This window comes from Physella acuta, unplaced genomic scaffold, assembly GCF_028476545.2.
Source record: "Physella acuta isolate Inbredline_101_S28 unplaced genomic scaffold, ASM2847654v3 ptg000911l, whole genome shotgun sequence".
NCBI lineage: Eukaryota > Metazoa > Mollusca > Gastropoda > Physidae > Physella > Physella acuta.
The window spans coordinates 331,303-356,353 of record NW_026732428.1 but is presented as its reverse complement, the minus strand read 5'-3'; the positions used below and the strand labels follow the sequence as shown (position 1 = coordinate 356,353).

Genomic DNA, 25,051 nt, shown 5'->3' with positions numbered 1-25,051 from the left:
TATATATATATATATATATATAAAGTTGAAAATTCTGTATGTATGTAATTATGTTTGTCGTGGATTACAAAGGAATAAAACACTGTCTAATGCCCCTTGATATAGATCCTAAGGGCCTTCCCCCATCCCCTCGTCGCCCTCTTCCCACCCCTCTGCACGTAACTGAATGTTAATTTTGTTATACCAAGACAAGTAGGGCTACATATACGACATCTACAACAAGAAAGTCAGGACTAGCGTTCATCTGGTCACTAACTGTATACTACAGGCATCCAGTCTGCTCACAAATTGGACGTCTTCATCGGTATCACTTTACGTGTTTCCCAAATTTACATCCCATGTCAGGTCGGGGGCTGATTCGTGTCCAACTATCTCCAGTCAGCTCAGGTCAAATGCGAGGCGACCGTACCCAACACACAGGGAGGTGTGACACTGTTTTTGTATCGAATTACGGCCTGTCCCAGTTTAGGTGGGTGATAACTCACTAACATCAACCGTGGCCTCAGTTATAACAATCAACAACTTCGGCATTCGACCATTTAGTTTTTCCCCATTGAATGCAGCCACAATTTATTTAAGTTTACAAATTAATTCAGGTAATAATAATAGTGCTGCAGCGCGGGGCCTAGGGCGACCGCCCCGTTAGCCACCCCCTAACGCCGGCTCTGGGTTCACGTACCGAATTTCAGAGAAATTGGTAAGAAGTGATTGAAATTTTGCTCACCTGTTTCAATCTAGACATGACAAGGAAGCAAATTAAATAAAAGCTTGTAAAAATGTTTTAATAACCATCTTTTATGAAAGTGTGCGCTAAAAGTACTAAAAAGGAGGAAAAATAACTTGTTAAGGGGGGACCGGTAGTCAACTTTCTTGAAAAATTTCAAATTTTTCAACTAAAATCATTTTTGTATATCTTATTTTTTGGTGATTTTGATATCTAGTGAAGGTTGACATCGAACTTTATTTTTTTTATTTTTTTTTGTAAGTGATGTAAGCTACTGTTTCCCCCAATAATATTATCGGAAAAGTGGTTATTTATCAAGGCTATTCATTATTTTGCTAATAAATACATTTATATGATAAAATATTTACACAATAAAGCTTCATTTTGAGTTTTCTCAGTTTTGTAAATTTTACTCTATAGAACTCGGGGGAAACAATTTAACTCAAAATGTGCCTATTAGAAATACATGAAATGGCCACAGTATGTAACAAACATATGTATCTATAAACATGCAAAGGGGTTTGGCCATACTTCAATTGTTAAAAAAGTTGTGCAAGTTTTAGTATTGTTTTCAAAGAAGATCATTCGAATTTTTAAAAATTCATTTTAAAAATTTCACAAAAAATTCATTTTGTAAGATATCAAAATTTCCCTTTAACAAACCGTCCTTTGTCATGTCTACTAGGAATGTGCAAAGTTACATTGCATTGTTTTTATCTATTTTATTAGTTATTTTGTTTCTACTGAGTACATAAAAAATTGTTCAATTTGACCCCAAATTTCGCAATAAATGTATAAATTGGCCAAAATAAATACAGTGTTATAATGTTTAAAGTATTTTAAAGTTAATACAATTTCAAACAAGCATGTATCTTATAATTTGTGAGAAAATGTGTTTTCACTACCGTTCCCCCCTTAAAGGTCTAGATCTATTTATTAATTATTTTATACGTAGATCTAGATCTAGAACTATAAATTTAAATTGTTGGTCTGAATTAAAGTAGCCTGGATCTATATATTAGGCCTATAATTTGTTTAAAAGTACTAATGCGATGATCAGGATAAAAAAAAAAGCGCAAAATGGAAATTATAATTATTTTGATATAATGTTTTTCGCTTTATAGTTCTTCTGCGAGAAATTTTTATTTAACCGGGAAAGAGTAGTCTTTATCGAACGAGACCAGCCGATCATACGACAGCATTATCCCTGATTCTTGGTTGACTGCAGCAGTACAAGTGTTAGATCTAGTTTTGGAATTATTCAATTTCTTTTTACGATTATCTTTAATAGCGACATTGGCTAGAATTAAAGCAAACTTCAATAATATAATTATAAGGCAATACTTATACTGACGGCCAAACTAAATTCTATAAATTAAATAAAGTAGATCTACAACTTTAGCGACTTTCACTTTAGATTTCAACCACGATGCGCCCCTCTCTAGACTAGATTCACGATTCTATCTTGATCTAGAATCTAGATCTAGATTCTAGTCGTAGCTAGATTCTAGATTTAGGCTCTAAGAGTCTAGCTGCAGAGTCTAGCAGAAACTAGATCTAGATCTAGGTAGACAAGTGTTGTACCAGTGTCCAGAGTAATGTCACTGTCTGTAACTTAAATTACTTAACTAACTAGTCTAGTTTAGTGTGGTATGTAGTGTAGTGTAGTTATAGTTAGTGTAGGTGTAGGTCTAATGATTACTGGTGGTAGTCACAGTATTGACAGTAAACAAATACTAGATCTAGATCTATACCAATCAATGGCAATGCTTAACCAATTCCTACCTCAACCCTTGCCCTAATTTGACAATGTCACAATATCATTGAATATGAGATAACAATTCTAAATCTAAAGGAATCTTTTAAAAGCGGTGTTAGATCACTGCTAACACCCTAATTTCTAACAATATCATAGAATACGAGATTACGGGTGTTGGGAAATTGCGAGACGCGAAATTCGAAATGGCGAGAAGGGCGCGAAGATGGTCAGTCACGTGACTTTTTGTCTCGCATATTACCACAGCCCGATACTTACGCTAGGTGGTGTCAAAATGCGAAGATTTCTGCGAAAAATTTGGTATTTGGTGCAGACTTCAAAGACATTTCGTTTACATTGTGAAAACTTCCGATTTTTCTGTTGCTAGACATACTGGTGATTTGTGAACTCCCACCGCCCCCCCCCCCCCATCTTATGTGTCGGCTTAGAATACCACCTTGTTCGAAACTGCCCGAAATACCGCCATCGATAGATCAACTTATTTCTTTTGTGTGGAACGCCGAGGCCGCCTCATTTACTGACTTTGAAGATATTTGAAACATATTTTGTATTGTTGCATAGAAATGTGTGATGGGGGGGGGGGGGTTAGATGTTGTGACGTCACACTATAAAAAAGCAATATTGGAAAAAGAATTTTAGACGTTATTTCGCGGTTTAGAAAACTGTTTTAATAAATTGTAATAGGAATTGATTAAAATATACTATTTTGACAGAAATTAGACAAGATTTTGGGAAAATATCAATGTTTTTAAAAAAAAATTCAACTGCAATTTTGAGGGGGGTTGTAGGCTGAGGTGTGACGTCATTTTAGTGGGGGGGGGTCCTGGATTTTTGTGAAAATGTGTGACGGGGGGGGGGGGGGGGGGTAAAAATCATTTTAAAAAACGTGACGTCATTTATGGATGACCCCTTTTAGCTATTAAATGGTAGATAGCGGACTTAATTCAGATTATCTACAGACGCACATTTTTTTCCATTCTGTTCATATCCGTGTTCTGTGTTAACACAGTATAAATGGGAGTCTAATGAACTGGGTTGGATGTACTATGTGTGAAAGATGGTGTGACGAGGTGTGTTTGAGTAGTGCTAAGACTGTTTCAGATTTTTTTTGTAATTAAAATTACTTAATAAAAAATAAATTACACTTTTTAGAATTGTTTATACTTTTACACTTTTTGCAAGCACAACAATCCATGAATAAATGTTGCAGAATATCTCTCCTGCTGACAAGATTATACAAATTCAAAATGACACAGCTCACGTTTGTATAAACATGAGCGGGCTAGATTTTTAAAATTAATGTCGACTAAGACGGGATTTTCCTCTCGCTAACGAGAGCGGGCGATGACAGTAGCACAGCAACGATGTTAGGATTTTTTAATAGATAGATCTATATCTAGATATATCTATCTTCTTATTATCTATCTATATCTATCTATATATATAAAAAGCAATGTATGTATGTTTGTTTGTCCTTTATGCATTACTACACCTCTCATCACATCGCCGTGAAACTTTGGGAAGTTGTTGTGAATATTCCTGGGGAGGTTTCTGCGAAAAAAAAATTCAAATTCGCAAGGGCGGCGCCACGGGACGGTGCGATTTTTCTCTATATACGGTATATAAAAATAATAAAAGTGAACTGCAGTGACACTGTTCTCACGATCTCCATGAAACTTTGGTAAGATGTTGAGAATACTCCTGGGGAGGTTTTTGCGCTAAAAACATTTTCAAATTCGTAGGGGTGGCGCCCCTGTTTTTTCTCTACATATGGTATATAAAAATAAAAGTCAGTTTTGATTTGACACTGTTCATCCGATAGGCTTCAAACTTCAATGACTTGATTAGAACACTCCAGGGAAGGGTTCTGTAAAAAAGTCATTTTTATTTTCACAAGGGCGGCGCCACAGGAGGGTGCGATTTTCTCTAAATACGGTATATAGAAATAACTGTCGATTGCCGTTTTAACGGCGTTCATCCGATTGCCATCAAACTTAGGGGAGTTAATTAGAACACTCCGGGGAAGGGTTCTGTAAAAAAATCATATTTAATTTCGCAAGGGCGGCGCCATGGGAGGGTGCGATTTTCCTCTATATACGGTATATAAAAATAAAAGACAATTGCGTTTCGACGCAATTTATCCCAGTGCCATAAAACTTAAGGGAGTTGATGAATACTCCCGAGAAGGTTTCTGGGGTGGGAGGGGGAATGTGGGTGGGTGGTGGCGGTGGGGAATTTAATTTTGCATGGGCGGCACCCCGGCAGGATGCGATTTGGCGCCCTGGTCTTTCCCGTGAGCGCTATGGTGAATACGTTCGGTCTAAACAGTGTGATAGACAATGGATAGGATGGGGCGTTACAAGCGCTACAAAATTCAATCAGGCGTGTCCTCTGGCGCCCTGGTAGGGTGCGATTAGGCTGCAAATAAAAATGTCTGTTTCGGTCCCCAAAGGCTCACATGGGCCGCTGAGGGACATGTAATACGTTTTATTTTAATAATCAGAAAAATTAACCAAGGTTAGATTATAAACTGGGAGATTTCTTTTTGTCCGTAAAAAAAAACCAAACAGTTTCGTCACTTTGCGAATGATGCAATTAGCATCTATTTTTTGATAATCCAGAAATTGAGATCGAGCATCTAAGAATAGACCATTAGTAACGCTAATGTATTGCATCAGTCACACTGATGTTTAAAACGTATCAAATAATTTTTTTTACGTGTTAAATAACAAATCCTGTTCATTTGCGTCACTTTAGTGAATGATGCAATCTGCATCATTGTTAACAGGATGCTATTTTAAGGAGCCAGGGGTCGTACGCCACCTATGCGGTAGTGTAATTGGGGGGGGGGGGCTCCTGAGAGCGGGCATCTACGTCTCTGACACATGGGCGGTCACCGAAGTGTGTTCTACCATATTATTTCGGTGAGTGATTAATGTACACTCAAGGTTTTCATGCGGTAGTGTAGGTAAACCCGTGTCCTGATATTTATGATCCAAGCACAGGCATTGTTTTCATTTTTAGAAAAGGTCACTCGTCAAAGAACATGATTGGTAACGCGTTTGTAAAATCCTTCTAATATACTTCGTCAAACTTTCTTCTATCCCCGCGGCAACGCGCAGGGGCGGGTACGCTAGTATATAATAAAATCTAGATAAAAAATAACAACATACAACACTGTGTTAAAGGGTATGGCTACATGCTTGTTAATTTAAAAAATAAATAATTTAAATAAATAAAGCATGAAAAAAACTTTTTTTCGCAAAAGTTGTCTCGCTATTTACCCTTGATTCCGCAGGTATGTCTCGCATTATCTTCTCCCATTTTCCTGCCTCGCCATTTCGTTTTTCGCGTCTCGCAATTTCCCAACACCCCGAGATTACAATATTGAATACTGCTAATATTTTTTAAAGAGTCAATTATCAGACATTGATAATATAATACCAACACTCCTGTCATGGAATCATTGATTCAATAATATTTTAAAGTGACAGAGGCTTGAAATAAAAGGAAACAATGTGTGGTAGATTAAGTATGTGTAATTCTATATGCTACTTTAACTGACAAAATCGCATCCATTTTTTAATTTCAGTGTTAAAATGAGGTATGTTCTCGTAACTGGAGGTGTCATTAGTGGTGTGGGTAAGGGAATAATTGCCAGTTCCATTGGAACAATTTTAAAAGCACATGGTGTAAGAGTGACCAGTATAAAAATAGATCCCTACATCAATATTGATGCTGGAACTTTTTCTCCTTATGAGCATGGTAAGTTTGATATGTAAGGTGTATTAATAAATAGGACTTTATTCCAATTCTATAGGCCTATTGATTCTTGTTTTAACTTGTAGGTTCCACAAAATTATCATTACTTGAATCTGATTAAACTCAGTAGTGTAGTGAATTATTTGTTTGATGTTAAAAAAAACCATTTCTCTTACCTATATGTATATATGTAAATTAATGTATACCATTGTAAAGAGTTGCATGTAGACGAGAAATGTAAGAAGTTAAATCTAGTTCTATATGAGCGCAGCAGGCAGGGGAAATCTAATTAATGTTATTGTCACGTTTGTTGTTAAGGCCCTGTATGATATGAGATATGCAGATGGAAAGACATTTTCTGTGATTTACGTCTGTAGAAGTTACAGTAGGCAACTTCTTGCATATTTTGTTTATTGCCCATTCTTAATTTTCCTTTTAAAGGTGAAGTCTTTGTGTTGGATGATGGTGGTGAAGTTGACCTGGATTTAGGCAATTATGAAAGGTTTTTAGATGTAACATTAACTCGAGACAACAACATAACAACTGGAAAGATATATGAACAAGTTATTAAACGAGAAAGGAGGGGAGATTATCTAGGCAAGACAGTTCAAGGTTAGTAATCAGGTTAAAGGCATTATTCACAATCACAAATGTCAAAAACTTTCTCTTTAACTAAAATAAGAAAGTTTTTGACAAAGTTTGCTATAAATCTACTTAGAGCCATTTAAATTTATTTTAGATAAGGCTAGTATAAAAATTATATCATTAAAATTAAATGAGTATACATTCTGGTTGTCACAAATATATTTTAGTGGTTCCTCACATCACTAATGCAATTCAAGATTGGGTCATGCGTGTGGCAGAACTTCCGGTAGATGGGGATAAAAAGGCAGATGTGTGTATAATTGAGGTAAGAATATGACAAACATTAGGGTAGTCATAACGAGATTTTAAATAAGTTGTTTGGTGTTAACTATAGAATTATCAGTTGATAGTTCACTGTTAACTACCTAACATTTAGATTAGTTCATCATGGTGATATTTGATACTGGTATTGATATGAAATTACCCTGTTTTAGACAAACAATATCTGACTCATACTTTTTTTTTAGCTTGGAGGAACCATTGGTGACATAGAGAGCATGCCTTTTGTGGAAGCTTTTCGTCAATTTCAGTTTCGGGTGAAACGTGAAAATATTTGCTGTGTCCATGTCAGCTTGATTCCAGAGGTTTGTGGTAAATCTCATTTAAAATGATCTTTGTCAAAAAGTTTAGAACATAACAATCTAACTAAAACAATTTTTTTTTATTTCTATAGCCAAAAACTACTGGCGAGCAAAAGACCAAACCAACACAATCTAGTGTTAGGGAGTTAAGAGGATTGGGAATCTCTCCTGACATCGTATGTTACATTTTTTATATACTGATTGTTAATATTTTAAAGTCTACTTATTTTTATTTAACTATATTAAATTGTTTATACCAGTTTGATATATTATTTTTCAGATTGTATGTCGAAGTGTCACACCTTTAACTGATTCAACTAAAGAAAAGATTTCTTTGTTTTGTCATGTAGATCCTGAGCAGGTGAAGTAACCTCTTTAATGCTTGTTCTTTTTTAGAATATATCTTCAGTAGATTAGTTTATTTTATTAAAAAAAAAACTAAGAATCAACTGAACTACAGATGTTTTTACCAACTTTGTTTGAATTTGTTTAGGTCTACTGTGTACATGATGTGACATCAGTATACAGAGTACCACTGCTGCTTCAGTCTCAGAATGCTGATTCCTTTTTAATACAAAGACTTCAGATAGAGATTCCTCAGCTTAACACCAAGCCAGTACATATCATGGCACGATGGAAAGAGCTAGCAGACAGGTGTTTTTTCTTAACTCATTTGCTACAAAAGCTATCTCAAAACCCTTTCCCAGAATCTAAGCTAAGGAACTTAATTTCCAACAACTTTTAAAAAAAATTGTTTTAAAAATAAATATCATTTATTTATTAAAAAAAAAAATGGCAAAAAATATTCCTATTAAATAGAGAAATGTATTATCTCAAAGAAAATATATAACTTAATATTCTTCTAATAGTATTTATCGTTAAGAGTGAATTAGGTGATGCAACTATGTGGTCTGCCACAGGGTGTCTCAGTATTATCTCTAATATTTTAAAAAATATTGATTTTACTTTTTTTTTTTTTTTTGTTGGGAATAAAATCTTGCGCATTCTAATTCTTGTACTAAATTTAGTAAGTGTAAATAGCGTGGAAGCGCTTTTCGCATGAAAATAATGCGACAAGCATGATAGTTACAAGGAAGAAATGGTGGTCAAGTCCTGTTGCATTCGGTCGCATTAGTAGCAAATTAGTTAAACAGTATAATTCTGAATTCATTTTTTGTCATTTAAGTTTGTAACTTATGAATTTACATTAGCTAATACTGTATTGTTGTTGACAATTTTGTCTGATTTTTTATTTTAAATAATATATTGTAATTTAAACAAAAAAATTCAGTTTTGAAATAAACTACTTGGATTTTTTGCTGACTGGAACATGCCATTATTCACAGATAGTGAGACTTAATTTTAATTTTACAGACATGATAGGCTTTTGAAGGAAGTCTGCATTGTTCTTGTTGGTAAATACACAGCATTGTCAGATTCCTACACTTCAGTTATCAAGGCTCTTCAGCATGCCTCTTTAGCTGTCAACCATAGATTGGATCTTAAAGTAAGTTTAATTAGCTGTGTCATATTTTTAATGAACAATTCAGGCTAGGGCGGTGTTGTAGGGGTAATGTTTGAATATCTCAAACATAGGGGCTTTTTCAGTATTAATATACCTAACTGTAGCTAGTTTTGATTATACCTATTACAAAATGCTGTGGTACAAAAGGTGTGGGTGATCATCTTTCTTTGGTTCAAAAACAATTTAAAACTAGAAACTTCTGTTTTTTTTAGTCACAATGGATAATGGTGGCCCATTACTTGCAAATGAGTTAATAATAAACATTTGTAAACTTGTTTTTCTATTTGACATACCCTAAGTAGGCATCAATTAACTGTTTATGTTTGGTCAGCTATCCAAGCATAGCTTGTTTAGTTATACAGATAGTGCTCGACCAGCTTGGGGTGGTTGGGTCTGTATGGTTATGCATATATATATATATATATATGCTTTCTTGTCAGCTGAGTAATATATAAGTATGGTTCTATGGCAAGGTGGGGGGGGGGGGGGGGGGAGCTAAAATCATATACCATAAGCACGTCACAACTTCTTGCCAAGACTGATATTTTATTTCTTTTTTACAGTGTATTGAAGCTGCAGATTTGGAGCCTGCAATGGAGAATGAAAATCCACAAAAATACCATGAGGCTTGGAGAGAGCTTGTTGGTGCAAAGTATGTAATTTCTTATTGCAACAATTATAAAACACGATATTTTACAACCATTTTGTCTGGAATTTTGATTAGTATAAAATTGAGCTAATGTTGCTCACTGTTACCAATTTTTCTTATAATTTGATGTCTTATTTTTAGTGGTGTTATAGTTCCTGGTGGATTTGGTACCAGGGGCACTGAAGGAAAAATCTTAGCATGTAAATGGGCCAGAACAAAGAATATTCCATTTCTTGGTCAGTTTTTCTTTTTTTGTGTGTGCTATAATTAAGTCTTTAACTTATTTTATTTTTAGCTTATCTTATTTTGTTTATAAACTTGAATTTACTGTTGTATTTATTAAACATTTCATCTTTAGGGGTGTGTCTGGGATTACAGTGTGCTGTTATAGAGTTTGCTCGAAATGTGTTGGGTTGGGAAGATGCCAACTCTACAGAACTTAACATGGACACTAAGCATCCAGTGGTAAACCATTATGTTCTACTAGTTTCTGAATCAGCCTTTTGATAATGTGTTTTTAAAAAAGTAAAAACAACCCACTAAGAGTTTTTGTGTTAAGTCAAGTTTGCCTCTTAATCTCCTGCAGGTAATTGAAATGCCTGAGCACAATCCAGGTGATAAAGGGGGTACTATGAGACTTGGAAAGCGGAGAACCATCTTTAAGACAGAAAAAAGTTTGATCAGTGAGTGTAACATTTGATATTATAATAAAACTTAATGGATATATTGCAATTTAGTTATCTAAATTAATGAAGTAGTCTTTTACTTAAATTTTTATTTTTTTTCATCTGCAGGAAAGCTTTATCACAATCCTCAATATGTGGAAGAAAGGCACAGGCACAGATATGAGGTAAGAATAGTTAAGTAGTGCAAATAAAAAAATATTTGTCAAATCTTATTTAAAATGTTGGTTTTGTTATATTATCAAAGTTCTTAACTAATTAACCCTTTATGGCTGGGGCATCAAAAGTATTTTACTTCCTCTATGACCAGGTGAAAAGACAACGCATTTTTCAACAAGCTTCTTTTTGTTTCTCAAATAACCACTTATGTTAAAAAACTAAATGCATTCTACACAAAATTGGTCTAAGTTTATTAAGTACGAGGTTAAGTAGCATTATAGATTACTTATAATAAATAAAAATAACACTAATCCTAGAAAACTAAACAAAACACTACTATTTCTCTTAAAATTATTTTAAATGCTAAAAAAAAATTCACAGTAGTTAAATTATAAATAAAGCCTGATTTTAAAATTATAAATAAAGCCTGATTTAACGGCATTTTATTGGAATTAATTTAATTGTAAATGCAAGAAAAAGAATCCTAACTTCATAAAATCGAAGAAAATGAAACACTGGTGATAGAACAAGAATACAACATAAATAAAACTATTTCCTGCTTCCCCTGGTATCCTCGTTGCCGAGACTTTCGCTACTAATAAATGTACATAGTTGGGCAACCTGGCGCACTGGACTGTACCACGCATAGACCTGTAACGGGTTAATCAGCATCTATGTCACAGGCATACCAGATTCTTTTATTTAAAATTTAAAGGCACATAACAAGTTAATATGTATAGGCCTACTTAATCTCTTCGAACACTAAAATTAAAAATGCAGAACAAGAAAATTATAAATCAAATTGTAATACAACCCTCTTAGTAGTCTTAGCTACTTGTGTAGTATATGGAAACCCTGTTTGGTAATTTAGTCATTATGCTGTGCATAATTAATTGATCAAGGAAAAACTTAACATGTTTTATAAATATCTATTAGAGTAGTTAATGCTGATTACATTTTTACTACACTTCATGCACATCTGTAAGTAGGCACTTGTTATTGTTTTTACCAGTAGGCTAATGTAGTCTTCCAGTTGAGTAGATCCTCTCTAAAATCAAATAAAAACGTAATAATTTGTTTTTTAATTCTAGGTAAATCCAAAAGTAGTTGAAGAGCTGGAGAAGGCAGGGTTAAAATTTGTAGGACATTCTGAGGACAATCAAAGAATGGAGATCATGGAACTGGAAGGTAAAAAATATTGTCATCTTTAGTTAATGTAATCATACCTTTAAAAACATTACACTGTATCTAGAAGTGTGCTAGATAAATGATATACCTTCCAAGTCCTATTTAGTTAACGTCAGTCTTAAATTTTTCAGATCATCCCTACTACGTTGGTGTTCAATACCACCCTGAGTACATTTCTAGACCAATGAATCCATCTCCTCCATACCTGGGACTTCTGTTGGCTGCCTGTAATAAACTTCCCTCATATGCTAGTCGGGGTTTCCGTCCTTCACCCCGCATGTCTTTTTGTGAAGACTCAGATGTTGATGATGGTGATCTTCAACTAAATCAAGCTGGAGATGCATAATGTTGTCTTTTTTGTGTTGTCTTTGTAGATCATTTTTTTAGACACTGGTGTTTGGAAGCACATGTACACACAGACCATTGTGTTTTTGTTGTGAACTATAATATTTTCTGTTATTTTCTAATGATGATACATTTTCAATTGTGCAAGTGTAAATGGTTGGGATGATACATTTTCAATTGTGTTAGTGTAAATGGTTGAAAGGTTAAATGGAAATTCTTTAAGTTACAGTCAAGAGCACTTGTTCAAAATGAACCAGCATCATCAAACTAATCCAAAAATTTTCATGTACAGTTTAAATTACTTATGTGGATAAATTGTAACTCCATGCTGGAGTTTGTTATTGAGCTAAGCAGTTGTTGCTCTGAGATGTTTCAAGAATACTTTTGCCTTTTTAAAAGTTAACCTTTTTCAATATTTTGTAACTTGATAGTAAACTGTAAACGTGTTCAAAATTTCTGTGTTCAAACTTCTGATGTAAATAGCATAATAAAAGTTTGTGGAATTATTTAAACAAAAATGTGTTCTTTTTGGTTAATTATACTTTAATTTAAAGTTGACAGACTGCAACTCTTAGAAAAACAGTTGTTTCAATTCAAGGTAAATGTAAGTTGATTTAAAATACATTTTTACTACATGCAAAAATTGTATTTTCTTGAATGAAGACATCAGAAAAGTATTTAAAACCCCCTGCACATCACCAGGAACCTCAACCAATATCCCACCCTAGCACACATGGCAGGTGAGGCTCGTTATCTGAGGACAGCAAACCATTTATACTGAGAAAGCTCCATATTTAAATTACTAATTAGAAGTTGGTTCTTAAAGGAAGCAAATCTAGAAAGAAAAACGAAATGAAATCTATATTTATCTTCTTGGAGACGTTAGAAAACAAGCTGTAATTGCGCCTAGCAGTCCCCTCTCTTGGCATATCGCAACCTCCCCACCCCCACATGGTCTGGTGAGCTGTGGTTCTCGCTAAATGTTTACAATCGTACAGCTGATTTAGTGACGGCTATTAGGGGCAGATAATTTAGTTTGAAACTATTTGAAGCTTAGGGGAGGTAACTAAGAGGAGGCTGCTTTCAGTGGGGGGGGGGGGGGGGGGGGTGTAGGGTAGGGGGAAAGGAGGGTTGGGGGGTATCGTCCTTAACGGCCTACTCAATGTGTTTTAAAGCAAATATTTTCAGTGGCAGCATTGATACTGTCGAATTCACACATTATGAATGACTGAAAAGTAGAAAATAAAACAACTAAATATCGGCGTATGAATTGCCGCGGTTCGGCTTGTAATTAATGGGCCACATGCATAATATGTTGTGATATAGTATCCAAGTTAACTGTTTGTGGAAATACTTAACAATATTGCAATTAAAAAACAAGAACACTAATTATGTTCAGGAGTTGTGATTTGCTTTGACATGTGATCATACAAACAGTGGGGTTTTATATATTTCGATGTTTGCTTTAGTCTAAAACACAATAGTAAATTTTAAATAATAACACTTAAAACTTGCATTAAAATTTGAATTTTTATTTGTTTCATTTTCCCTATTGAATTTTGAGAAGAAAATGCATAAGGGTAATGGATTTAAAATCATGCTTAGCAGCAGCTGACATAGTTAGCATAAAAAAAAATCTTAATTACCTAATTGTTGAAAATGTTTTACAATGTGAGTGGACTTTGAAAATCAAATAGTCACCTGGCTTTTGGTTGAACTATATTTTTTTAAAATAGATTCTAGTGCATTTTTCAAGATGCTTTCATAATATAAATAGTATAATCTACATAGTAGAATAATTTAAAATAGATATTTTAAATTTAGAATAAAATTGTAAAGGGTACAGAAAAAGAAAATCTTATTTTACAACAAACTGTGTTGTATTATAAAGCATATATACATTTTAGGCTATCTCTGTCTTTTAACTATTCCCTTGCTTCAAAATATTGACCATCACCAATTATTACTAATGTAATTCAGTAATTTGTTACTCTGATTCATACTATTGGGTTAGTAAGGCCACTAATTGTGCAGTTGGTGAGCTAGTAAATTTTAACATCCATATTTATTGTCATTTAGAGAGAAGAAAAGTGTCACACATATTCACAAGGCAACCGTTATGGTGCATATATATAGAGAGAAATCAGAATATTACAGAAAAAGAAAAATAAACCATTGCAAACTAAACTGAGGTTTTTTGAAAAACAAAAGTAGTTTAACCCCCAGTACAGCACACACAGAATACATTCAGACTATGTCTGAGAGAGATAAATGCATGACAATGTACATTTAAAACAAATTATAAACAAAATAATTGAAATTAGATATTGTTACACCTTTTTAAGTCACATATATTCCAACAATTTTTTCACAGCAATTACACATTTGTTTCATCACTTGATCTTTGTGCTACTCAAGACCGGTTGCAAAATCCTTCAGGCTCTATGAAAAAAATAGCAACATGTAGCTACATGAAATCTTATGTGTCAAGTTAAGGTATTTTTAAAAAGCTACACTTAAAAGCCAAACAAGAAATCATTTTCGTTAGACAATAAGTATAGATTTGCACTACACTTAAATTTTTTAAAAGTAAAATATAACAAGTTCAAAACAACTTAACCATGATAAAAGTTATCTCATAATTAGGATGACTAGGTGTATTAAGTTATTAAGGAATAAAATGTTTTTACACAGCAATTTTTATACTTACAATACAATTTAGACTAAATAAAGAGTTTAAAATTAATTATCTGTTATTTAATTTCTTGAAAAAAAAAAAAACAACTTATATTACCTTGATTAATGCTTGTTTTGTTCTTGGAGAAGCAACCGAAATATCAGCTTTTAATTGACTTAACTTGGATTGCAAATTAGGGGCAGGCTTTTCTCCTTAAAGATCAAAGTAGATATTTTAGTTATTTAAAAATAACTATACTACTACACAAAAATTAAAATGATATGAATTAAGGTGATAAAAATCACCTTACTTAAATTTTAATTAAGCAAAATATACCTATAGTCTTTTTTTGGAGATAAGGATGCATTAATATTTCATCAGTAGTTGGCCTTTGGGACACCTCACGATTTAAACACTTCTGTAAAAGCACAATTGACAAACTTTGAGGTTCATTTCATAATACTTCAGTTTGAAAAATTAGAATAATTAAAGATTTATAATTTAAAGGATGATGAACTATACTGAAACTGATTATTTTACTTTTAAAATGTCCATTAATGCTGGATCCCCCTTGTCAGGGAAGGGAATAATGTGTGCTGGATTTATGATGGCCTCCATTTTATTTCTAACATGCTGGAAAGGTGTGTGACCATAAACCATCAAATATAATATACAACCTAAAGACCAAACATCACTGCGCTTCCCAACCTGAATAAAAAATAAAAGTTAATATCTTTGTAAGTTAGATGAAATTTAATCTATTATTTATGTTAAAAATACATTAATGTAAAACATGTTAACCATCCCTGTTAAAAGGAATTGTAATGTTTTCTTGTTTATTATAGCAGAATGAAGATGGTGATTGTAAAAAAACTATTAGACTATATTAACAGCAACTTTATTTTCAAACAGTAGATGATGTTCATGTTCCAATTAAATTTCTAATGCTTCCAGTACTGCGCTAAAAGTACTCCAAATAATCATAGATTAAAATATTTTCAGCTATCCTAAAATTCTAATAATTATATCTTAAAAACTACAGGCAATTTCCTTCACAATTTATATAATACTAAAATAATAATTTCTACACACTAAATTCTGAAAAATAAAAATAAGGTGATAATAATAGCATCAAGTGTACCTAATTAAAGTAACATTAACTTGTTTATGAATGATCTTGACATAATAGTTCTACGCTAAATGAAACAGTATTTCTTTTCCTCGATGGCCTAAAAAATGCACAACTAACTTTCCTACACAGTACAATAGATTTTATTTTATTATTAATTTATGGGCTTCCGATAGGTGACTAAAAAAAAATTATTTAAAAAATACCTTGAATCTTGGCTGGGGAGTTGAATTATTTGCAATGAGGGCTTCAGGGCTCATGTAACTAGGCGTGCCAATTCTATTTTCTTTTAAAACACTAGTGCACTCTTGTTGTAGTGAATTTGCAATACCAAAATCAATCAATTTGACATTCCCAGACACCAAGATAAAATTTGCCGGTTTAAGATCAGAATGGATTACACCTATGAAGACATGACATATAAATATGGGTTACTAAGAAAAGGGTCAGTGTGCAAATATTTTGGTTCTTTATGAAAATATAATATCCTCAAAAATATTTAATTATTTTAAAAAAAATTATACATGAGGTCTATTAATTATAAACCTACATTTTAAAGAATTAATTATATTACATATTTTTAAAAGGATTACAATTATAACAGTAGCTTTAAAATAAACAGATTGTACTAGTAAATCCTATTTTAGAATATTAAAAAAGAGCATTTTTTTGGCTTACCTTCTTGATGCATTGCATGTACAGCAGTAACCATTTGTGACCAATAGTAACAGACTGTAATAGGTGATAGTTCTTTCTGGCTTTTTACATTATTAGAGATGAATTTTTCTAAATCTGTTTCTCCAAATTCTAAAACTGCAAGAAGTTTCTCACTTGCCTCTACATACTCACTGAAAGTTTAAAATAATCTGTAGCAAACTTAGAGACTCAAGATAAAGTAAATTTATCTAAATTTGACTTTTTAGTTAAAAAAAATCCCATCTTGTTAAAGTATAGTCCCTAAAAAAAATTAAAACAGAAAACATTTGAGGCATTTTCTTAAGACAATTCTTAGTAAATAAAAGAAATAAATTTTAAACTGTTTTTATTTAATTTTAAAGTACAGTTAACAATTTTAAAAATTCTTTTTAACAATTGTATTACAAAACTCACGAGTCAAAGAGTTTGATGACACGATCACAGTGCTGTAACTTTTTAAGAAGACTGATTTCATTTTTATAACCTTCTCTAACGATGTCATTAGAGCACATCAAGTTCACAACCTTTAGTGCTCTAATAACATTAGATGTTGGATCAAAGACTTGATAGACTTTTGCGGAACCCCCTCGACCAACAAGACGCAATACTTTGTAGGGAACATTATTAACATATATTGTCTTTTCATTACTCTAGAAAATAAAAAAAAAACAACATTTAATTCATAATTTTTTATAACTGAAATAATTTATTATAAAAGAGTAGGTAATGTAAAAATGAATTAAAATGTCTAAAATATTAAATGTTATAAGCATTATACATTAATAAGGAAGCAATACAAAGAATGCTGCAACTGGAAAGAGATTTTAAGATAATGAAGATAATATTGTTCAAGTAAAGCTACAGCTGAGAACTGTACAAAAACAAACTTACAATTCCATTACTTTGGTCCTGTGTCAAGACAGATGCAGAGGGTGTCTGATGAGGAACTGAGCTATATTGAAGTAATGAAAAATAAAAGAACAAATTAAATTAGGGATCTTAGGCAAAGCATGCACAGATGTAAAATTGTTGTGTGCTGTTGATTGGTTGTTTGTCTAAAAGCAGATTTGTAATATGCAGAAAATATGTCATAAAAGGGGTTCATCAACATTAGGCAGACCAAAGTAAAAGGGGTACAACTCTTAGTAACAATTTTTTACACATAATATTTAAAAACAACTGAACATCCAAACCTTTGTAAATTGTTTGCACCTCCAAACTGATGTTTCAATTGATTTTGTTGTTTTTTCCAAGTTTCATCTTCTACTACAGGTGGAACATAATTTTGAGCTAAATTGCTATCTGGTAGTTTATAGGTGAATGCCTTTTGTACATTTGAAGAATCATTGTGAAGAGCTAGCTTTCTAGCTACTGCATGCTCATATTGTTTATGAGTTATTGCATCCGGTAATTCTGACCTTGCTATAATATTTTCCTCTGCTACTTTTTCTTTAGTTTGATTTCTTTCAAAATATGAATTGGTACCAGTGTTTGATGTTTCATTTGACAGCTTTGGGCAGCTGCCCAAATCAGCATTACAGCCAAATGTGAGAGATGAGTTAGGTACACTCATATGTGAGTTAGACTCATTTTTAGTAATTGGATGTGTTAATTTATTGTTCAAAACCTGAGATCCCACAGGCTCAAACAGCTTATCTTTGGTACTCACAGAATTACCTGTTATGGATAAAAATTAACAATTTATTAAAGTATTGTTATTGTTGCTTATCAAAAAGATTAATAGTGATTCACTCTAAAATTAAACGTACCAGAGCTAGATATTAAGGCAGGTGGTCTGGTGAGAGAGTGAAATATCGGGTTAGCTGAGGCTAAACTATCACCAGTGTCATCATCAGCAGATTCTTGATTTTTGGCATTGGGGTTTATCTTCACACGTCTGGGAGGACCCAAATCAGCTAAAGGAAATTTTCTAGTAAGAAATTAAAATTAATTAAGTATAAAAGTTACTAAAGCCTTAAAATATAGCTTTTGATTCAAATTATGTAATTCATTCCCGAAATAACCATAAAAGGGTAGAAGTAATAAGTGCAATATGGATGCTAATGAATTGTTGGTTGAAATATAATGTAGAGGTAAGTATAACCTCGGTAAAAATCAATAAATGTAGAACTGTTACATGTTACTATTTTATTACCAGCTAATGACAGATAACATTAAAGATAAGTTGAATCAATGATTTCATTTATATGATATAGATCTAGTTTATTTTTGTAAACAAAAACTAATTGAAGTATTACAAAATATATTTGAATGCTTAACCACAGAAATGATAAAAGAATGGATAGAATATAAGAAGAACTTACCTGACAGATCTTTTTATCACACTGCCAACATTGTGTCTTAATTCTGGGGTACTGTAGTAATGGCTTAAGGTTCTCTTTGTTGTACTGTAATCACCTTTTTCTTTATTATGGTGTTGTTGCTGGGGTGTTTGGTAAATATGTGCAAAAGAGTTAGAGCCTAGGCTTAGTTCACGTTTCACCTCTAGCTGACTAAGTTGAGCTTTGGCTGATGATGAGGAAATTTGTTGAATGTTTTGTCTTGTTATCAAGTCAAGAGCATTTTGTACTTCCAATGTGTCTGATTGGCTGACTTCTTTATTTGTCCTATATTAAAAAAGTAATTTTTTTTTTAAAAAGAGCACAAGTTGAAACTGGGGTCTTCAAAAAAAAAGAAAAGTGAAAAAAAGAAAAAGAAACATACTCAAATGTTCCAGTGTACTGTGAAGTTGTCCAATCCTCAGAAAATTCTTTACCATTTTCTGGGCTAACAACATCAGCTGAAATTTTAGTTTAACTTGTCAAAATGAGGTCATATATGAAGATAAATGGTTATAACTATTTTACAAGTAGCTTTTTACCTGATTCTGTTGACTCAAGTTCAGAGTCCAGCAATATTGTTTTTCCTTCATAAATCCTCCTTAGAGCAACAGTTAAATAAGCAAGGGGCCTGGCACCTACAGAAGGCGCCCTTTGAAGAATTTGAATTGCTCTATCTTTGTTACCTGTAAATTATTAAGATTTTAGGTTGAATATTAATGTAAGAGTTTATTAATAGACATTGTTTTATTTCAAAAAGTAATAAAAGGAGCAAATAATGTTGTGGAATTATTTTTATGATTATAATACAGTTTGAAATCCAATTTATTCTTTAGAAAATGGAAATGAATATCACATTAGTAGGCCCACCTTTTTTAAGTTCAAGCTGGGCGCTAGCCACGTGAATGACAGAAAAACGACGCATCCTTCTACGTGCAAAGGACATCATTTTTTCAGCATCTTCTAGACTTTCTAAACTGCTTAGAAAAGATCATATATTAAACATCTAAACAAAAAAACCTACTGTTTAATATTTTTAAATTAAACAAATTCATAAAGAATACTAAAAATTAAATCTACACTATTAAAAATAGATATATATCTTGAGAAGTCATAAAGATGAAAAATATAGATAAAAGATAGATAAATGTTTTTGTAAAAAGATATTACAACTTTAAAGATATTTTTTTATATAATTACCTTTTAAACATCACATAATCAATGTATAACTCAGCATATGATAATGACTGATCAGTTTCTGGCAGCATCTGTAATTGTAGTAGAACAATTGTATTCATTTTAAGGCTATGTAAAACAAGTAAATTATTCTTAATCAATTAAAAAAGATGACAGTAATGCGATAAAAAAAAATGAATAAGCAGAAATATTAGTACGAAGTGATAATGTCACTATAAACGTCACAAATTAATTTTTAAATGCTGAAGATTTTTAATAAAAATGTATGTATGAAAAAATATAGTTACCTTGAATGCTGTCTTATACATGTAGTTAAGGATGTTATTTTTTCTCTCCTTGAATTCATTTAAAGTCTCCACTTTGTTCTTAACTATGTCTATATATTCCTTCCATGCTTCTGGCTTGTTTCCATCAGCAATTATGTTAGAAATTTGGCTACGAAAGTCACTAGATACTATCCACAAAAATAAAGAAATAATTTATTTGTACAAAAGAATTGATAGATTATAACCTAATTATTTAAATAAGAGAAGTATAGTTCCAACATTTATAACCAGTTGTGCATTTATAATAATTAATTGCTATTAAAACAAATACACAGCTGTTTTGAATAAAATTTGGTATGTCAAAACAGTATAAATGGCATCTATTGCTCTTATAATCCACTTGTTTAAAAAAACATTTTAATTACCTTCAACCATCTTGTTTTTCTGTGGCAAGTTATTTTAAATTTTTTAACTGTAATGGAAAATAAGTCTATAAATTATAAACATTCTGCTTAGTTAAAATAAAAGAACTAAAGTAAAACACACATTGAAAAAAACAACAACACTAGAAGTATATGCAATATAAACTTTTGAAAACTTTAGGTCTTTTCTTCAACCAGTTAGGCTATAAATATTTATATTCATGTAATTTCATAGGCCTTAATTCTGAATTTATAATATGTATTAGGCCTACGCTTCCTATAGACTACATTAAATAGACCTACTTAATCTTATAGACCTACTTATTACTTATAGTATTACCACTTAACTGTCTCTAAAAATTGACTCTAGTGGCCCAGTTGGTATGGAAATGTTATTTTTTTTATAGTTCTGTCGTAAGATTGATAAAGACTAAAGACTATACTATAAAATACTACTATTGACTATATAAGTATAGATCTCTAGATCTATTCTAGAGATCTAGATCTATGGGGCATCAAGTATTATCTCCTAGTTTAGACTAAACTAAATCCACAATAAAAATAATTAATTTCTAACCACAAAATAGTTAATGCTGTGTACACACACTTTAAATGATACCAGCTATCACTAGGCCCCATTGGACCCAGTCCACAATTGATGCAATTGCAAGTCTACATAGGGCCTACAGTCTAGTAGTTTACAGTGTGTAGCTGTTCAGAGTTAAGATTATTGGATGGAAAAAAGGGATGGTACTAACTGCCTTAATGCTTCCCCTGATAAGCCATGTGTGCTATACGTTACATAACACGACATGGAGGTGAGAAATGTTGAGGGGAGAGCATTAATACTGATTTCCCTTTTGTTCTCCTTGCTGGACCCTGAGGGCCATAAATAACATAGAGATGCTATCTCTGGTTGGCTGAGATCTAAGAACTAAATTCATGTTATCTACAAAGAGATGAAGCTTTATAGTGGGTTAAATACAGGTGGGGGCTGGGTATCACAGAGATGAGAAATGTTGAGGGGAGAGCATTTCCCTTTTGTTCTCCACCCTGCTGGACAGGATCTGGACAAAAGGCCAACTGCTAAAAGGCCTACAAGACAAAAGGCCAACTGTTAGGTTACTGCTAGTTAACTAAAATAAACAATCAATGCTATCACTAAGGGGTCACGCTTTTTTGGACGATTTTTACCACCTCCTCCCCTCTGTCACACATTGTCGCAAAAGCCAGACCCCCCTGAAATGACATCACAACTCAGCCTACAACCCCCCCCCCCCCCCTCATCATTGCAGTTGACTTTAAAACATCTGTATCTTCAGCCGACCATACATTTGAATACAGGTTATGCGTAACTAATAGGCCAAATAACTATATTTATACCGGGTCCCAATAGCGACTGAGGCTATATGGACCCAGGTCCCAATAGAAGCATCCAGGACAAAATTAATGTATTCGTGTAGATTTAGTTATTATCTAACAAATAAAACCATTATGATATTGATCAGTCAAGTTTTAGTCTGATAATGATAAAGACTTGGTAAAACCGGATAAATGTTGGCCATTTTGTTTTGGCATCAACAATTACTCTCAAAATGGTTTTATGGAGATGAGAAATTTTAGGGAAAGAGCAGTGGGATTAATTAATAATAATTCCTCAAATTCCTGTCTCATTTTCTCCTTGAGTCCTTGTTGGACCAAGAGGATAATAATTAATAAATTAGGCCTAGGCCTACAAAAAATAAAAGAAATCCTTATCCTATGAGTATGATGATAGTCTATGCTTCTCTGTTATCATAGAACAGCAGTCGTTGTTACCTCAGAAGTAGATTAGTACTAATTGTAATGTAATTAATTAATTAGTAGTTTTATTGGGGGTTTTGTGGGGGTAGGGTGCTGAGTGATTGGGTCCTATATCAGTCATGTCTGAATTGTCTAGATCTAGATCTATTCTAGAACTAGATCTAATACCACACTGGCTCTTTTTTTAGTGTTAGTGTCCTGCTTTACCCTAACTTAACTTACTAGATTCTAGATCTATTACTTTTATAAAATTTATACGTTTATACTTATATTAATTAGATCTAATACTTACTAGAAATCAAGATCTAGTGTACACTCATCAACTCAACTGCCATTTGGCCATTAGACTCAATTACTTACACTGACTTGTGACTGACTACTGACTCTCGGTCATTAACATTACGACATTACGACTACACGCATCATATGATGAGCGTGGCGTCGGAGAAATCACGGAATTCTTATTCTAAGATATAGATTATTAATTATTACTGCTCTAGATTAAATTTGAAATTAGAATAATTCTAATAAAATCCAATTCATTGTGAAATTCTCAATTATTCTAACAACAACAAGAAAACAAAACATAACAGGAAACTGTTTGAATTCGGGGACATTTATCTTCTATTGATTTCATTGGTTACGCTATAATGTTTCTTTTTTCTCATTGGTTAGCTTTGCTTACATTGTCGCTCTTTTAAGAAAAAAGTTTGCAAAGTTGGTGAAAGCCTTTCACTTTCTTAATAAATGAGTGTGTGTGAAATAGTGTGAGTGACTGAATGACGAATGTGTATGAACATGATGTGTATGAGTGTGTGTATGCATGAGTATGTGTATGTGTTTGAATGAGTATGTATGTATGAGTGTGTGTATGAAATTGAATTAGTGTGTATGTATGAGTCTGTGTGAGTGTGTGTATTACTGTGTGTATGAGTATGTTTATGTAAGAAAAAAACAACAACAAAGAGTCGGCGTTTAACACTTACAACATGTATAATATACTATAGGCCAGTATAGTTTAGGTACACGTTGCAAGTGTAAACGTAGTTTAAGGTAACCATTAATGATAATGTCCAAGCGATTGGAGATGACGTGGGCGTCAGAAAACATACTTCGCCAACAAAAGGGGAATACCAAAATAAAGTAGACCGATCACCGCGCGTTGACTGTTCTTTACGATAAATAGCGACAAAAATAAAATTACATTCCAGATTTTCGTACCCTGCAGACTATTTGAGTTTGTGAAACCCGGGTTCGTGTACAGTGTTTCTTTTAGACTTTGTTCTCCGGGGGGGGGGGGGGGCACATAATATTTGGGGGGGGGGGGGGCGGACACCAATTATAAATTCCAGACTTTCTTCGGGGGAGGGGGTAAGCCCCGGGTCCACCCAGCCGTCCCAGCTCAGATGGGTACCTGACTCACGTTAGGGAAAGTAAAGGTGGTTAAGCATAGTGCTGACCACACTATCCTTTCATACGCTGAGAACAGAGAAACAGGTGAATTCACTTCACCTGTCCCCTCGACCGACATTTTCGGAAGGTTACTTCACGTTTACTGCTGCACAGATTATATTGCAACATTATAGATTATCACACAGCAGACCTAGAATGTACTTTTTCGAGGCTTTTTTTTTTAGCTTGCTCAGTGTGTGTGTGTGTGTGGGGGGGGGGGGGGGTGTTAGTGCGCGTGGCTCCGCAAATCTTTGATTAGTTTAACCCACTTCCCAAATTCCACTTCCAAATACTTAGACAATTAGTCATTAAAATTTAATTTAAAAATTACTGTATTCAATAATAAATGGAGAGATAACAAGATTTAGAAGAAATACTAATTTTCGTTTGAACAGAGGGCCGTCAGTTCACGGTTGGGGCGATTTCGTAAACCACGAATGAATTAAAGACAGGCAACTCATTTGCTGGAAGGATTTTAACGCAAATATTTTTAATCACAGTCCGTATCAACTTTATTTTGAAAGAATGACTAAAAAGTGGAAAATCTCACAAAAAATAGATTTCAAAATCACAAAAAAGCACTAAAAAGTAAAAAATAATAATTTAGTTTTGTGTAACATTACCAAAGCTATATGCTAGTAGTATGACTAAAAATAAAAGCCTGGGTGCCCACTTATGCCCCCCCCCCCCGAACGAAATGAAATTTATATAATTTATATAGATAATATATACTTTTAACAGTGTCCGCCCCCCGAAGAAAGTCTACCGCCCCCCCCCCCGAAAATTTCAAATGCCCCCCCCCCCCCGGAGAAAAAAGTCTGGAAGAAACACTGGCTGGGGATATAGTGCTGACCTCAAATGCCGGGTCACTAATAAAATAAACTCTATACTTCGCCTGCCCCATATTTTACAGAAAACAAAAAATCCAACCGACACAACTTAAAGCTAATTGGATTTCGCGGATAAGCTCTGCGTTCTCGCTCATAATCAACAACAAACGCAGAACAAATTGTACTGGTTCAATAAGTAATA

The 25,051-nt window shown here is 33.2% G+C and overlaps 2 protein-coding genes across 5 annotated transcripts; one reads left to right on the top strand and one right to left on the bottom strand.

Moving 5' to 3' along the window:
* Positions 1–1,874: 1,874 nt before the first annotated feature.
* On the top strand, positions 1,875–12,549 carry LOC131953142 (CTP synthase 1). Its single transcript, XM_059316175.1, has 16 exons — positions 1,875–1,962; positions 6,094–6,266; positions 6,705–6,875; positions 7,076–7,173; positions 7,376–7,492; positions 7,582–7,665; positions 7,770–7,850; positions 7,983–8,143; positions 8,864–8,996; positions 9,578–9,666; positions 9,805–9,899; positions 10,022–10,128; positions 10,250–10,346; positions 10,458–10,513; positions 11,597–11,693; positions 11,825–12,549. The coding sequence occupies exons 2-16, from the start codon at positions 6,101–6,103 to the stop codon at positions 12,037–12,039; spliced, it is 1,767 nt and encodes a 588-aa protein (XP_059172158.1). The 5' UTR covers positions 1,875–1,962; positions 6,094–6,100; the 3' UTR covers positions 12,040–12,549.
* Positions 12,550–14,228: 1,679 nt separating this feature from the next.
* On the bottom strand, positions 14,229–23,182 carry LOC131953154 (dual specificity protein kinase TTK). Of its 4 annotated transcripts, none has more exons than XM_059316209.1 (18): positions 23,159–23,182; positions 20,768–20,814; positions 20,364–20,530; positions 20,080–20,147; positions 19,750–19,859; positions 19,422–19,565; positions 19,265–19,340; positions 18,865–19,167; positions 18,310–18,470; positions 17,734–18,217; positions 17,432–17,492; positions 16,955–17,190; positions 16,523–16,692; positions 16,051–16,247; positions 15,256–15,423; positions 15,052–15,133; positions 14,833–14,927; positions 14,229–14,480 (listed from the first exon to the last, which is right to left on the bottom strand). In XM_059316209.1, exons 2-18 carry the CDS (start codon positions 20,775–20,777, stop codon positions 14,448–14,450), a joined length of 2,565 nt encoding a protein of 854 aa, XP_059172192.1. In that variant the 5' UTR covers positions 20,778–20,814; positions 23,159–23,182; the 3' UTR covers positions 14,229–14,447. The 4 variants fall into 4 exon arrangements, with proteins under 4 accessions (XP_059172192.1, XP_059172191.1, XP_059172193.1 ...); XM_059316208.1 differs by having other exon boundaries at positions 22,860–23,172; XM_059316210.1 differs by having other exon boundaries at positions 19,750–19,856; positions 22,860–23,172.
* Between the last annotated feature and the right edge of the window lie 1,869 nt (positions 23,183–25,051).

Bases quoted from the DNA above. Each gene is read 5' to 3' on its own strand.
- LOC131953142 (XM_059316175.1), top strand. From the start codon at position 6,101: ATGAGGTATGTTCTCGTAACTGGAGGTGTCATTAGTGGTGTGGGTAAG. The intron at 8,144-8,863 runs GTGTTTTTTCTT...TTAATTTTACAG, and splicing joins TGGAAAGAGCTAGCAGACAG to ACATGATAGGCTTTTGAAGG. The intron at 10,347-10,457 runs GTGAGTGTAACA...TTTCATCTGCAG, and splicing joins GACAGAAAAAAGTTTGATCA to GAAAGCTTTATCACAATCCT.
- LOC131953154 (XM_059316209.1), bottom strand. The intron at 19,341-19,421 runs GTAAAAAGCTAC...CTAAAATTTCAG, and splicing joins ACTTGAGTCAACAGAATCAG to CTGATGTTGTTAGCCCAGAA. The intron at 18,471-18,864 runs GTAAGTTCTTCT...ATTTCTTACTAG, and splicing joins GTGATAAAAAGATCTGTCAG to AAAATTTCCTTTAGCTGATT.